General features: G+C 41.3%; 1 protein-coding gene across 1 annotated transcript in view; it reads left to right on the plus strand.

The window, feature by feature from the left end:
• The first annotated feature begins 3,069 nt into the window (after positions 1-3,069).
• MMP14 (matrix metallopeptidase 14) overlaps positions 3,070-15,903 on the plus strand; it is a 50,509-nt gene continuing 37,675 nt past the window's right edge. Inside the window, exon 1 of the mRNA XM_089678186.1 lies at positions 3,070-3,468. Within this exon, the coding sequence (XP_089534312.1) occupies positions 3,388-3,468 (81 nt within the window). The 5' untranslated portion in view covers positions 3,070-3,387. The remainder of the gene's footprint in view (positions 3,469-15,903) is intronic.

Below are 15,903 nucleotides of genomic sequence, written 5' to 3' on the forward strand. Positions count from 1 at the left end.
TTTTTTATAATAGTGTGTGGATGGTTTTACACTTGTGTCAGGATTATAGTTGTACCTGTGCCCTTGTTGAGGAAGTGTGCAGAAAATTTCACAACAGGAAAACAGATTTCCATAAAAACCTGACCTAATGCTAAAAGTGTTTGGTTCCTCTATAAGCGAACCTATGCACTCCAGAAGCTTGCATGTTAAGGGTTTCTAACATCTGTTATTACATGGGCTTCCTGCTTATGTGATGAATGATCACATGATCACTATGACTGTCTGTGACAGTGATCATGTGATCGTGACTCCCCATTCTATAGGTTCCCAATCATAATCAGTGATCGGGAGCTGTCAGTGACAGCGCTGTCATAGTACTGGAGGCGCCAAGCAAGTGAGCTCTCTGCAGAATACAACGATACTGGTTGTACACATGTTTGTGGCAGCACAGTGATTCCACCGTCCTGCTACTACATGTATGCATGAGTCCGCCAACACTACAAATTTTTTATGAAGAACTAAATGTTGGAACCTGTACCAAAAAATGATAGCTAAAGAGCAAACAAGCCACCAACATAGCCTGTGGACTACCTGCAGCAGACCTCTCCATTACTGACTTACCATACCTTGTTCTGCACTGTGTCTGTGTGTGAAGGTGGCCATCTTGGTAGAGGAAAGGTTTTTCTTCGACATGTAGAGCCTCTATAGCAAGCACAAAGTACTGTAAGCAGCACAGCAGTAATATCCTCAAATCTTACTCCAGATCTCATGAGACTAGCAGTCAGAGGCAGCAGTGCCCTAGATCTCACACCTCTGTTATACATCTATAAGGCTAGGTTCACATCTGTGCAGGTGGTACCACTGCGGATCCGCACAAAAATCTGTGCAGCCGCACCACCTGCACAGAGGAATGCGGACCCGCATACGGAACCGAGGTTCCCGTGCGGGCTGCGTTTTTTAAGAAGTGCAGGGACTTCTTTTCTGCATGTCACGGGGCACGGGAGTCCAGTCAAATTAATGGGTTCTCGTGCCCATGCAAAACGCGGCCCGCATGGCCACATATATGTGAACCAGGGTTAAAGCTGTAGGCACTCTCATATGCCAAGAAGGGCAATGCTATATTTTGTAAGCAAGCAAACAAAAGGTACAGTTTTCAGGGTACTGCTAAGGCACAATTAATATTTCTAGATTTTCCCTATAACATAGCAAATCTTTACTGTTTGAGTTCAGTTCCACTTTAAGGCAATGCACATAAAACAGTGACAGAGGCCATCAGAATACAGTGGGCAGCAGCAAACAGTGATTGCCCAAGAATTATCCACTGACAATTTTTGTATCGAAGAATGTTGATTGCAGTGCACCAACTTACTGTTCTGTGTATGGGCAGCATAACAGCCATGAGATAAACCTGTTTGATGATGAAATTAAAAGCAGAGACAGGAAGGAGAGTATAAAGCAAAAGCTTCAGGAAGTATACTTCAAGTGACTTTGTAAGATGTTCACTAAATTCTGTCTATGGTGGTTTATAGCAAACTGAGATTAAAGGAAATGTCTCTTCCTGGTTTTTTTTGGTTGACACCTAATGACACTTGTAGCTGGTGCACGCACATTAGCAGTGCAGGGCGGCTACAAAAGCACAAAAGAGACAGTGGCCCCCTGATGACATAGGTAAAGAAGATGGAGACATGAGACAGCAGATCAGCAGATTGCAGCAGGACAATGCTGGGTTCATAGGATGGTAGAGTACTGTATGTATTCTGAGGATAACCCAGTGAACAAGGTGAGAGAGCATTTTAAAAAAAGAAACACAGGAGGGATGGGGGAAGTCCTTTATTTAGATTCTTACCAATGAGACCATTTACTTCTAAGTATGTTAAGCCCAGCCATACATCGATCTAAATTCTTCCGGTTCAGCAGGGACTTGGTGAATTTCGATCCATGTAAGGGCTGGTTTGTTGTACACAAGTCAATCTATCAGTCAACATGTGTACAGAACAACCAGCCTGTTGGACTTTTCTTGAACAATCAGTGTCGCCAACTATAGCCAGAAGGCTCCCCACCAGCATAATACAATAGCTCAGCTGGAGTGATTCCCCATCCATTGAATGTGTGGATAGGAAAATCGTTTCTTTTTTATCGTTCAACCCACTGGTTGAACAAAATAAAGATAAATAATGTTAGTTGAGCATATTGACAAAGTAGGGACATCACTTTGTACTGAACTTCATTCCCTCCTCCCTCCCTTTTTTTATCTCCCCTTTAAACTGTTATCAAGGGCTGTCTTCAATTCATATGCCCAACAAATTCAGCATTGTCCTGCTGTTATCCGCAGCCTGGGTCCTGTGCCACCATCTTTCAATCTGACATCATCGGGAGCGCAGCTGCCCCTTCCGTGTTCAGGAGGCCAACCCCTGATTAAATGCGCCATACCTGCTTACTTGTTACTTCTGGTGCAGCCTCCTGGAATATACAGTATAATGATATGAAACCTAGGACAATGGTGGCAGGGCGCCAGTACAAAAAAAAACTAAAACATGTAAATAAGCCTGATAATATTGCAGAAGATTAGACTGCAGGGAGAAAATACCTTTTGGGACTGAAAGTCTGCTTTACAGATGCTTATTAGTCAGTGGGTCCATTTTGCCCACTAATCGCAGTAACACTTCTTGGAGGTAGGACATGCTACAATGTGCAGTTTGAGGAGAGTTCCCCCTTAACTTGACCATTAGTTTAGCATCTTTTTCTGGGCATAGTTAGATATTTTATTTAAGTTTTAACAATGCTTTTTTTCAGTTTTAATTTTTTTTTTATATTTAAAAAATAATAGGTGTGATTAATTTACATTATACAATATCAGATATACTTACGTAGTAGTTTAAAACCTACAGTACAAAAGACCATGAAATCTTTCTTTAGTCTTTCTTTGTTCTTTGGTTTTCTTTTGATGGATGTAGGTGGGAAAGGTCTGTAGTTTGCTGAATAGCTTGCTTTTTGCGTTCCCCTCTAGAGGGCATAATGAAAGCATTGAAGAAAACCCTTCAATCTCCAGTGGTTGAACAGACCACGTCTGCAGTCTGGATAGGAGCAGAGGGGAGGGCACACAGGAGGCTTGGAAAGTGGGAGTTAGGAGGGAGTGAAAAAAAAAATTAGAGAGATACACAGAAGCTTTGGAGAGAGTGTGTGATAGAGAAGGGTAACAAAGAGTGGATGGAGGGGCAGAAGAAAAGTAAATGACAGTTAAAGTAGACCTAGCACACAATAGTTAAAGAAGGAAGAGGGTCAGGAGACGGTAGCTGAAAAGGGTGGAGGTGGGAGAGCATTGGACTAAAGGTCCATAAGTTTTTAAGGTTTTTCAACTCCCCACCTCCAATAGTCTCAAAGACTTGTGTGCAGTCCCTGACCCTCAGGATGGACTCTCTGAGAACTGTCTGGATATGGCTCCTGCTCTGCATGGTATACAAATCCAGTATGGCCAAATTCAGCCCAGAGGTAAGTGACCTTACTTGTGTGTCTGTCTATCCTTCTATTGGTTGGTCTTTGTGTGTAGGAACCCTTTATTACATTATCCCAGTCACACCGTGACCTATAGCAACCAAAAATCTCTCCCTGTGGTCTAACTTCACGAAACTGAAATCCAGTGCTATATTTTACCACTTTTTCTGATTTGCTCTCTGTCCAGATTATTGAGTAAGTCCAAATGTATCAATATTTTCATGCACTCTTTTTCCCCTTGAAACCCTTTGCTCCTTTCCCTCCCTTCCTTTTTTTCCTGGAGAAGCCGTTCTGGGCTCTCCCTGGAATCTGAGGTCACACATGAATCCTGTTAAAATCTGGAATTGTGCTTTCTGGAAAAGATTCAGTGTTTAGAGTGAGCGAAGAAGGAAAGGCTCCAGCAAGAAAGTGTGTTGGGGAGGAGGGGTTGGGTTAGGCGCTCACAGTATTGTGAAAGCACACTTGAAGATTTTTTAACAGGAAGAAAAGAGTTAAAAAAAAAATAGAGAGGGAGACTCGGTATGCAAGGCAAAATTGGGACTCCTTTATAAAAAGGAGATCAGCTAATGCCAACTGCAAATTTTTAAATGACTTTGTTCATTTTACAGCACAAATTAGAGAATGGAAGGTAAGGATAGATTTGATTTGAGTGCAGGAGCCCACAGACCCATTTTTCTTATCTTATTAGTGCACGTGCAACAATACATTTGATAGTGTCAATGTTATAACTGATCCTGAAAGTGAAAATCATGAAACTGTAGATAAATCTGAATGTATTGGATGTTAACATCTGTAGATGAGATCACTGCAGCCAATATCCAGTTTGGCTTTCATAATGAAATACTGAGAACTATTTTTCTGGATGTAACGTACTTTGAGAGCAGTTGATGTCATATAGTAGAGTCCAGTCCAAGTAGAGGGTGACAGAAGGGTAGAGAGAGGGGAGGGATAACGGGCAGGCGCTACAGTGAAAGGCTTTGGTGAAAAGAAGCATCCTGTCAAAGCCTCAATGCTATTCCAAGTGTATTTTATAACTGTTTCTTTTCTGCTTTATGATCTACAGTATCATTTTATGGCCGTGGCCTTGATGTCAAAGGGCAGAATAAAAAAATACTACAGAGAGGTTTACCAGGGAAGAAAGGGTGCAGAGAAGAGGGAATGAGGAGAGCCATTGTGGGAGGAAAAGGAGGAGAGAGAGGCCACTTGGAGGATCTTCCATTTGGGCAGGCAGCTTTTCTTTGGTCTCCTTGTCCTTGCTAACCAGAGACATGAGGCTCAACAACAGGGCTATGTGTCTTGTGAATGCTGCATGGCGTCTCTATTTACGTAGTTATTCAGTGCATAATGTAATTCATTTTATACTCATTTCATTGATGTTTTATAATTTTGCAGCAAGAGTTAGCTCCATGGTTTCATTGCTGGTCCAGGTATTTGGCCAAGTCACTCACAGCTGAATGTCTGGTTTAAATTGTTCCAGTAATAATTTGAAATTCAGTGTGCAGTTGCAGTCTGTGCTTTGAAAATGCTTATATAAACATCTCTTGCATTACAAGTTATTGGATAAAGAACACATATGATTGTTAATTCTTTTCCATTTTCTTTATTCCATAGTTCTGGCCTGAAAACATTTAATTTTAACATTGTCCTTACCTAATTTGGTTGCAGTCAGCATTATACATTGTTTTTGCGGTATCTACTGAACTTCTGTATTTTCCTGGACCAGACACTCCTGGCAAAAGGCAGTGTAATAAATTCAATTTGTATGTTCTAACCACCCGATCAGTTTGCAACCATAACTGTTCTTAGCTATGTGCAACGTCGGCACAGGAAAGCATCCTAAAAAGGGCTTCAGTTTAGCTGGAATTCATTGTACTATAAGATGCTACTAGCCAGGCTTTTTTTTTCTTCTATGATAAATCTGTCTATCTGTCACCCCCATCCCTCTTTTAATGCATAAATTTTTTAAAAGCACCACCCCTTAGCCTTGCTTTGCATGGGATGGTCAAGCAACCATCGTTCTCACAGCTTTCTCAAAAGTATTACACATAAAATGTAGTGTACTGCATAGAGCTAGCTTATGATTGCCAGAATCCAGTTACATGCAGTGTACTTCTTATTCTACTTCCCACCATAGGCAAGAAGGAATTATTGATAAAGGTTGCCACTTTCCCACCCTACCATAAAATACGATTCTAAGGGATCAGGCCTCTTTACCTGAAGAAGGGGGAAGGCGGGGACAGTCAAGTATTTTATTATGCTTAACAAGCAGTAAATGAGCTTCAAAACAATCCCTTACTGACCTATGTAGCTGCAGACACTGTGAGGCAATTCATCCTCAAAATTCACAGCAGAAACAATGCAATCCAAGTTGTTTTCACAACAGCTTAGTTTATCCTGCTAGCCCTTCCAGCAATGTTTTGCCAGCCTTCTAATCTCTAATATAAACAGATCAGGATCTCTGGGAAGGGGATTAGGGGGGACACGACTTACAACATATTTACAATAGTTCTATAGTCAAAACATAAACCTTAATTTTATAACATGAGCATTGAAACAGCAATACAAACAATTGTTTTATGACAATCCAACATAACTTTACCTTTCATGTTGTGAGTTCTGCCTGTCTGCTGGCAATCTCCTTCCACAGCTTCCTGGTTTCCTTGCATGCTTTGCAGTTCTCAGTTGCTGCTTATTTTCATTTTCCAAGGACTACACATCCCATGGTACCTTGCTGCCTGCAAGCGGTGATTCCTGAACTGACTGTGCTCTTTGAAACTCATCTTTTCAGTATCTCTGTAGTTCAGATAACAGGTTCTGAGAGTTCTTTGATACAGCATTGTCTACTCACAGGACATGCATATTTACAAACTTCAAGACCATTCAAAGTAACACGAGTAAGCTAGAAATAATTGAAATTCAATGTGGAATTTAAAATATGATTTAAAATATTGACCATAGATATGCTTTAAAGCTTTTTCTGTAAACTTTGAGGTTGAATTACTCTACAGTGCCTACAACTACAGATATTAGTATTAAAACTCTTTTACTGCTTGTGAGGGATATGTAAAAGCATAAAGTTCAAGTTCACTTTACACATTTTTAAGTTAAGCCCATATAACTTAAAGCCAACCAATTTGCTGCACTAATTATAAATAAACACTGCCAGTTAATTAAACCAGGGTGATACAATGTACAAGGGTGTAATACATTTAGAATTAAAGGGAGTTTAACCTGTGCTAAACTGCTTGAGCCTTCTCATAAGGACCAGGGGCACCATTCGGACACTCGGGCACTGCCCGGGGTCAGTACGGGGCCCAATGCGATGCCCCTGGTACCTTTCATAGGCTTTTTTGGGAGTGGTTTGAGTGTGCCCTGTGATCCCCTATTGTCCGGGGGCCTCATGAGTTGTCAGTCCGCAACTGATAAGGATATTACCAAATGTAGCAGTAATACACAGAAAGGCATGCTGCCATCTCTACTGCTCAGTTGCCGCTTGATGCTGCTGACTGCAAAATGGCCTGTATTTACTTCTATGGGTATGAGAGTGCGGGTAAGGTGACGGAACCACTCCTTGAGAACAAAAATGTAGGTTTGTGCAGACTTTGCATAATATGTAATGCTACAATCACCTTTGTGTTTTATAGATTTTGTACACCATAGTGGTCAATGCAGACTCTAGATAAATGCTAAAATTATGATACTGGCAGCAACTGACTGGAGAATTCATCTGTAAAGATGCACCAGTTTTGCCAGTCCTAGATTGTAAGCTCGAAAGAGCAGGGCCCTCAATCCCTTCATGTTTTGCATTGTATTGGTATTGTTCTGTCACATGTTCTGTCCCTCTTTCTAATGTACAGCGCTGAGCGAACTATTGGCGCTTTATAAATACTGTAGAATAATAATAATAATAATGTAATAAACTTAAAGGATTAGTCCATCCAAAAGTCATTTCTGTGATACTTGGCTTAAATTCTGTCCAATTCCTGCTGAATTGGCTGAAAAACATGCCATGGGTGGCCGTGCTGGCACCAGTTGGTACAACAAAGGAAAGTTTTTTTATTTGACTTTTGTAGAAGAAACTAGGTGGAAAATTGTCACCTGAACAGTGACTGCATCCAATCCAAATCAAAAGCCAGCAAGGGAGGTTCCTTCATCCAATACGTTCAGCATGGATAGAGAATTCTATACATGTATGGCTAGCTTCAGTCAACAATTTATCTGTCAGTAAATCAAAAGCCAGCAAGGGAGGTTTCTTCATCCAACATACTCAACATGGATAGAGAATTCTATACATGTATGGCTAGCTTCAGTCAACATTTTATCTGTTAGTAGGAGGAGATCTCTCTAGGTCTACCCACTGGCTATGCCTATTTCTAGGAAGTCTTTCTAGAACTTTTTTAATGTTCAGAGAGACTGCAGCAAGGGAAGTCTCCCACTTCTCCCTGCAGTCTCTGTGATGAGAATAAAAAAGGCTTCATGTAAAGGGAGGGGATTTCAGCAGCAGAATTTCAAAGGCAGCAAGCATTCTAGCTTCATGGAAATCTCTGCACATGACAGAGGATTGTTTCCATCTCTCAAAAGAAAAGGGAACAACTCATTTGCTACTGCCTGAGAGATCTGCTTGTGATCTACCTTTGATAACTCACAAGGTTCTCCCCCTCTGCCCTAGAAGAATAGGAGTATCAGTATTTTGCCCATTGAATATAGTAGACCAGATGTTTTTACTTTATGGCTTGTGGTCTAGAAATTGGGTCACCATGCCATTTTGGGTGAGTCATAACAATCCTCTGCTTTAATAGTTCAAAATTTCTATCTACACTGCCATGTTCTACCATGTGATGTAAAACTTGCTGATTCAACACAATCAATCCAAATACATTGCTAAAGGTTATTTTTTTTAATGACAGTCACAGTATTATTATTAAATGTTTTCCATCCACCTTTATCAAGTGCAGTGTAGTCTTCCCACCAACAAATTCTGCAGCTGCCTTTTAATCAGAGGTGTGCCCTAGCTCTAGCATTACTGCTCTTTGGATCTGTCATGATAAAGGGATATTGGAAAGGACCATGGATCCAGTTGTCATGTGTGAAATGGGGCATATTGTTAGACCACTCTTTCGCAATTGTAGTTTATCCACGCAATGTACTGCGGACGGGACGCAGCTACAGGACCAGCAACGTACATGTATGTCATTGTGTTTTTCTGGGTTTTGAGCGCCCTTCCCGCTGACCCCACCGTCATTCGCTGCAGGACATGTTTGTTAGCAGGTCCTGGCCAATGATCTTTTGCCAGGACTTTGCTGATCTCCTGCAGAGCTGTAAATACAGGCACAGAGTCTAGCTGGATCTTCTCTCCCTTTTTTTTGTTTTTAGCGCAAAAAAATAATTATGCAGAGATGATCAAATACCACCAAAGGAAAGCTCTATTTTTAGGGAGAAAATGACATAAATTTCATGTATGTACAGCATTGCATGACCATGCAATTTTCAGTTATAATAACACAGCGCCATATTGCTAAAAATGGCCTGATCATTGGTTAAACACCCCCCAGTGAACTTTTGACAGGTTACATCTTGGTCAAATTTGCCACTAGCCTTGCCAGTTTCTGGAAATGCCTGTGTATTAGTATAGCAGGCAATGCCAGGTGACTGCATCTGGCCTAGTTAGATTCTCAATCATTTTGACATCCACAAAGCCAAGAGCAGTCTTAAAGTTGTATTAACAACTCGGCCTCATCTTTTTTTATCTTTATTCACTCATAACTGGCCCAACAGTGTGGTGAGTGGCCTCTCTTAGCAATCAAAAGTAGTTCAGGTAGAATGGGTCTGGTAGTGACCTTACCTGACCCATTTATGTAGACTGAAATCATATTAATATTACCAGATGATCTACTCATGTAATCTGGCTAGACAGTTGCTCATTGACTTTGCTAATTTCATGTCTGTGGCTATGAGTTTTTAATATAATCTGGAAGCCTTCAACAAACACAAATGCAATTGTAAATTTCCAGGTGCAAATATGATCACTTATAATGACTAAGATATTACTCAATATTAATTTACAGCTAGTTGCAAAATCATTTCCGTTCATTTTTAAGATATATTGTAAATTCAAGTGTCTGGGGCTCCTTGGAGTTCTAATGATTGGAAATGACTAATACGTGTAAAACCATCTCAAAATAATTGTTTGCTTAATTCTCTACTTATGATCATTCAAATGATATTAGAACATCACATCCTTTTTGAATCTAGTCAAAATCAACCCATACAAGGCTAGCCTAAAGCTATCTACAGACATAGTATGGTGCTGGCCAAAGCATTGGCTTTTCGTCTTCTTCATCTGAGGTTTGCTGTGCAGGGAGTTTTACGATGCTAAGGGGAAAGCAGATTCTGGTTTTTATACTAGCTAGGTTTTTAAAAATGAATGTAAAGGGTTTGATTGGGTGGGGTTTTGATACTTGCCTGGAGTTCAGCTCAGCTGTTGTGCTGGCCCCATACAGGCCAACTACCCAAACTCCTTCTGCATAGAAGTAGATCTTCTTATTGACTGATTTGCAGGACAGCCTGGGTCACTCTCAGAGCTGAACTTTTGTCAAAAACTACAGCTGCTAATTGTCTTACTGTATTTTACTATTAGACATTGAAAAACTCAGTGTTTGTCCATAAGAAAATATATTTCTTTGCTATAATTCAGTCAATTAAATATTATTATTATTATTATAATACAGTATTTATATAGCGCCAAAGGGTTTGCTCAGCGCTGTACAATAGCAAGGGGGACAGAACATGAGACAATACAGCAACAGTACAATACACGAAGGGTTCGAGGGCTCTGCTCTTTCGAGCTTACAATCTAGTTACAATAATGTTTCTTTATAGGTCTGGTGGGACTACTGTGTGTTACAACAAGGAGGTATTTTTCTTTCTTTAATGGTTTCTCCAACTCCTTTTGATCTATGGCATAACGTGGCAAAAGGAGAATTGGTCATGCTTTATTAGAGAAAAAAGCAGATTAAAGGATCCTGGGTGGTCAATGATCTAGATGCCTGGCTTGCCTCTAACAGCACCTTTAGGTCCATGCACATATTTATCCTTGGCACCAGATTAGTAGTGCAGAATGAGTCACTTTCAACAGATAGCAGAATCTGACCATGTACGCACATAGCTTTGTTCTTTTTACCACAAGTGACCTGTGCATAATTCTCCGTCATGTTGAGTCTTGATCCCCATTTTCTTTTTTTATAGACTTGATGGCCGTAATACACTGAGAAATATCTTTTCACTGAGTCATACACTTTAAAAGGTTCAGTGAATGGTAGTGCACACATTATTTACATTACAAAGGTCCCTTTTTATTACCTTCTGTATAAAGCGTGCTTTCGGATTTCTTTGTACAGCCTTAATATCTAATCTTCCCAGTTCTATATAATGAAGTTTAATACCTAAATAAAAATGTGCATTTGTATATCACAGGGACTCAATGTAATGGTGCAAATGCTATGCATGTCTTGAAACATATACCTGAAGTACAGTATATAGCATTTTAGACATTTTTATGTAAGGCTGGTTGCTATAAAAAAAAATAATAAAAGTTCTGTTTAAATCTGAGCAGCCCACCTAAGCACAGTAGAGCCCATCACACCCAGATTGCCAAAATTTGATTTTTTCAATTGACTTATAAAAGGAGCTGGGTGTAAACTTGTCAGATTATTATTATTATTATTATACAGTATTTATATAGCGCCAAAGGGTTTGCTCAGCGCTGTACAATAGCAAGGGGGACAGAACATGTGACAAGACAGAAACAATACAATACACGAGGGGTTCGAGGGCCCTGCTCTTTCGAGCTTACAATCTAGGAGGGAGGGGAAAGTGGTACAGGAGGAAATGGCTGTGGGGGATGGAGTGGTGGGAGGAGTGGAGGAGGTCAGTTGTTAGGTGAGGGTAGGGTAGGCTTCCCTGAAGAGGTGGGTTTTCAGGGTGCGCCTGAAGGTGAGGAGCGTAGGTGACAGTCTGATGGATTGGGGTAGGGAGTTCCAGAGGATGGGGGAAGACCTGGAGAAATCCTGCAATCGGGCGTGGGAGGAGGAGATCAGGGAGCTAGAGAGTAGGAGGTCCTGTGAGGAGCGAAGGGCACAGGTAGGGTAGTATTTGGGTATCAGGTCAGTTAGGTAGTTTGGGGCGGCGTTGTGAATGGCTTTGTAGGTCAGAGTTAGTAATTTGAATTTGATGCGCTGGGCAATTGGGAGCCAGTGAAGGGATTGGCAGAGGGGGGTGGCAGATGTGGAGCGGTTGGTGAGGTGGATGAGTCTAGCCGCTGAGTTCAGGATAGACTGGAGTGGGGATAGCATTTGTTTGGGTAGGCCAGTGAGAAGGGAGTTGCAGGAGTCCAGGCGTGAGATGATGAGGGAGTGAACGAGCTGTTTAGTAGTGTCTGGGGTGAGGAATGTACGTATCTTGGAGATGTTGCGGAGGTGGAGCCTGCATGATCTTGATAGTAATTGGATGTGAGGTAGGAAGGAAAGGTTCAAGTCCAGGGTGACACCCAGGACTTTGGCATGTGGGGTGGGAGTGATGGTGGCGTTGTTATTAGTGATGGAGAGGATGGGGGGGGCGCGGGGTGGGGGGAAGACCAGGAGCTCAGTTTTGGACAGGTTTAATTTTGGGAAATGGAGCGACATCCAGTCTGATATGTCGTTCAGGAGGTGGGCGATGCGGGCAGAGAGAGAGGGGGTGAGATGGGGGGTGGAGAGGTAAATTTGTGTGTCTTCGGCATAGAGGTGGTAATTGAAGCCGTGGGAGTGTATTAGTTTGCCAAGGGAGGAGGTGTATATGGAGAAGAGAAGGGGCCCAAGGACAGAGCCTTGGGGGACTCTGACAGAGAGGGGGAGGGAGGGGGAGGTGGCAGTGTTATAGGTGACGCTGAAGGAGCGTTGGGATAGGTAGGAGGAGAACAAGGAGAGAGCAGCGTCCCTGATGCCAAGGGAGTGCAGTTTACTAAGGAGGAGAGGGTGGTCGACAGTGTCGAAGGCCGCGGAGAGGTCAAGGAGCAGGAGGACAGAGTAATGGCCATTAGCAGGTCGATGGTGATTTTACGTAGGGCGGTTTCGGTGGAGTGTAGGGGACGGAAGCCAGATAGTAGAGGATCAAGGAGGTTGTTATCAGTGAGGTGGGCGCTTAGGCGATTGTAGGCCAGGCGCTCAAGGAGCTTGGAAGTGAATGGTAGCAAGGAGATGGGTCTAAGGTTGTTCAGGTCAGTGCAGATGATCAGATGCAGGCACTGTTTGGATATTCGGACAGTTGGTGGTGCAAGCTGTCAGTGCAGATGGACAATGGCCTATAGTATTCTGTTAGCATGGACAGAAGAATCTGTTTGGAGTCTATACATGTATAGCCAAGTTAAGGCTGTCTCTCTTTTATTCTGTACATAACAGGTAAATCCTATTGTTTACCTTTAAAGTACCTTAAATAGAATGCAAACATTACAGTTGTAAAAATCAGTTAACATAAAGCACATTTGCCAAATGCAGTGTGTTCAAATATAGATGTGATTAAATATTTTCAAAATAGCAAGAAACAATTATTGTGGGATTCCTTTGTTTCTTACATGAAGTTGGTGATTAGGAGAAGCAGCACCAGGAGCCATTCAGGCTCTACTGCATGCACATGATCTTACAGTAAACATACTCAAAGGTGAGAAACCAATGGGAGCAGAGGGGTTACCTTATCAGTGTTCTGCTGCTCCTTCATTGTCCAATAAGCAGGATGGACGGTTATTTAGCTATCCTAAGAACAGAACTCCAAAACTCCAAAGGCAACTATACCAGATCTTCTTATGTAACTGCTTACATGGGTTTAGGCTTTAATATTTAGAGATGGAGTAGTGTTTAATATATAGTATGACTGAATGAATGTCATGAAACTGTTAACATTGACCTTCAGCATTTACCTTTAGCCTTGTGCAGTTGTGTTTCCTTTCCTGCACTGAATTTCTTAATCTGATTTTACTGCACACAGTGAGCTTCTCACAGTTTGTATTTGACACTGAAGCAAGTTAGATAGAGCCATTCCTGGCTGGACATTCACCATCATCTAGTTCTTTCTTTCCCAGCTTTACTTTTCATGGTCCACAACTTTCTTTCATTGGATTTCAGATCTTTCAATCAAGCTCAGCATCACGAGTGGGCACTATTTAGAGCAGTCTGCATGCACATGGTATTTGCATAGGAATGCCCTTTAGTCACTATAAATCCAAGTACTGTACTTTGATATTTGCATACCTCTTCCCAGTAAGACAATATATAAGCATGGCACATGTCAAATTGCTTCTTCCTCAGTGTTCAAATGAACACTGGTACTTCCACCACATTTATTTATTTATTTATTTCACCACATAAGTCATTATCTTATTGGAGCTCTGTAAGCAAGATCTTAGTGGTGTAAGGGTCATTGAAAACTTTTTCCTTCTCCCTTTCTGTACAATGGCAAATAATTTTAACAATATTAATAACAATTAAAAACTTGCAGTGGTCTATTTTTGGCCTTTTTGCTTTCTCTAGTTAAATCTACAAATTAGCCAACTACACAAAAAATGGCAAACGTCCCAACCTATAAACAGCCTTAGCAGTAAGGTGCACATGGAAGGGCAATGCACATCGCAAGTAAACAAAAGGGAAAAAGGATTTCCCAGCAACAATTACTAGCCAGCCTGCAAATCAACCAATTTGGCCCTGTCTAAATGTTTGTGTTAAAAACAGAGGGTTTTGTTGGCACACATTTGCAAATACATGTGTAAGCCACAGTCCCATATCATGGGCCCTCTGTATACTGTGGACCTAACTCTGAAATTTCCAGAGCCTCCATAGTAGGAGCACGTATATCAATGGATAGGTTAAGGGCAGGTGTGCCTGGAGGAGCCCATCCCTCCTTCAGGGTACAGGGATGCCCAGCTATACCAAATGACAGCAAAGGCATTCAGTGCGTCCCTGCATCTATATTAGCCAACTACACAAAAAATGGCAACCATCCTAACCTATAACCAGCCTTAGTAGTAAGGTGCACATGGAAGCGCAATGCACATCACAAACAAAACAAAAGGATTCCCCAGCAACACTTACCAGCCAGCCTGCAAAACAACCAATTTGGCCCTATCTAACAGTTTGCCTCCATAGTATGAGCACATACTGTATATCAATGGATAGGTTAAGGGCAGGTGTGCTTAGAGGAGCCCATCCCTCCTTAAAGGTACAGGGACACACGTGATGCCCAGCTATACCAAAATGGCAGCAATGGCATCTAGTGCACCCCTGCATCTAAATTATCCAACTACATAAAAAATGGCAACCGTCCCAACCTAAACCAGCCTTAGCAGAAGGGTGCACATGGTAGGGCAATGCACATCACAAACAAACAAAGGATTCCCTAGCAACACTTACCAGTTGGCAGGACCATGGTTTACGAATGTATTTGCAAATGTGTGCAAACAAAACCCTCTGTTTTTAAACGCAGATTGTTAGGGCCAAATTGGTTGTTTTGCAGGCTGGCTGGTAAGTGTTGCTGGGAAATCCTTTATAAATCTACAAACCACTCAGAAAATATCTGCCTTGCTTATATGCGTACATCAGATGGTGGAAAGGTAAGATGCAAATAGTCTGCTTTCAAGCATGATCCTCACTGGATTACATATACAGGAAGAACTTGACAATTAGTAGCTCAAGGAATAGCTCAAAAGCTACATGTATCCTTTTTATTTACTTCCCTGTTTCATAGTATATCCCTGCCTTTGTGACTTTTTCGCTGTTCTTTACAATATCAATAAATGATAAAAATATGCATAAGCATGGTTATACGTTTTCTTCTATACTTTTTATAATAATAATTTCTACCTAGTGATATCAGCTTGTGATTGAAAGCTTGTTATTAAATATTGTTTGATTTGTAAGTTTTTTTTCTTAGTGGCAGCTGAATTTTGATAATTGCATCTGTGGTGGTTTACATGCGTTTATTTTATAAGCGCTTTATGCAGAAATTATCTGGCTTTTAAAACCCGGCAGACTCAAGAAGTAATCACATAATATTTTATAGACTTTGAAATGTCCCTTGACCTGGCATTTTTCTTGCTTCGCACAATGCTATCCCGCAGAAAACATACACTCACTGTCCACATTATTAGATACACCTGTTCAATTGCTTGGTAGCACAAATTGATAGTCAGCCAATCACATGGCAGAAACTCAATGCATGTAGGCATCTAGACATGGTGAAGACGACTTGCTGAAGTTCAAACCGAGCATCAGAATAGGGAAGAAAGAGGATTTAAGTGACTTTGAATGTGACATTTAGGGGTTTATTTACTGAAGCTGGAGAGTCCAAAATCAGACTCCCTTCTGCATAGAAACCAATCAGCTTCTAACCTCAGCTTGTTCAATGAAG

The sequence above is a fragment of the Staurois parvus genome, unplaced genomic scaffold (genome assembly GCF_062004578.1).
Source record: "Staurois parvus isolate SC_StPar_1 unplaced genomic scaffold, SC_StPar_1.0 ptg000199l, whole genome shotgun sequence".
Lineage (NCBI taxonomy): Eukaryota > Metazoa > Chordata > Amphibia > Anura > Ranidae > Staurois > Staurois parvus.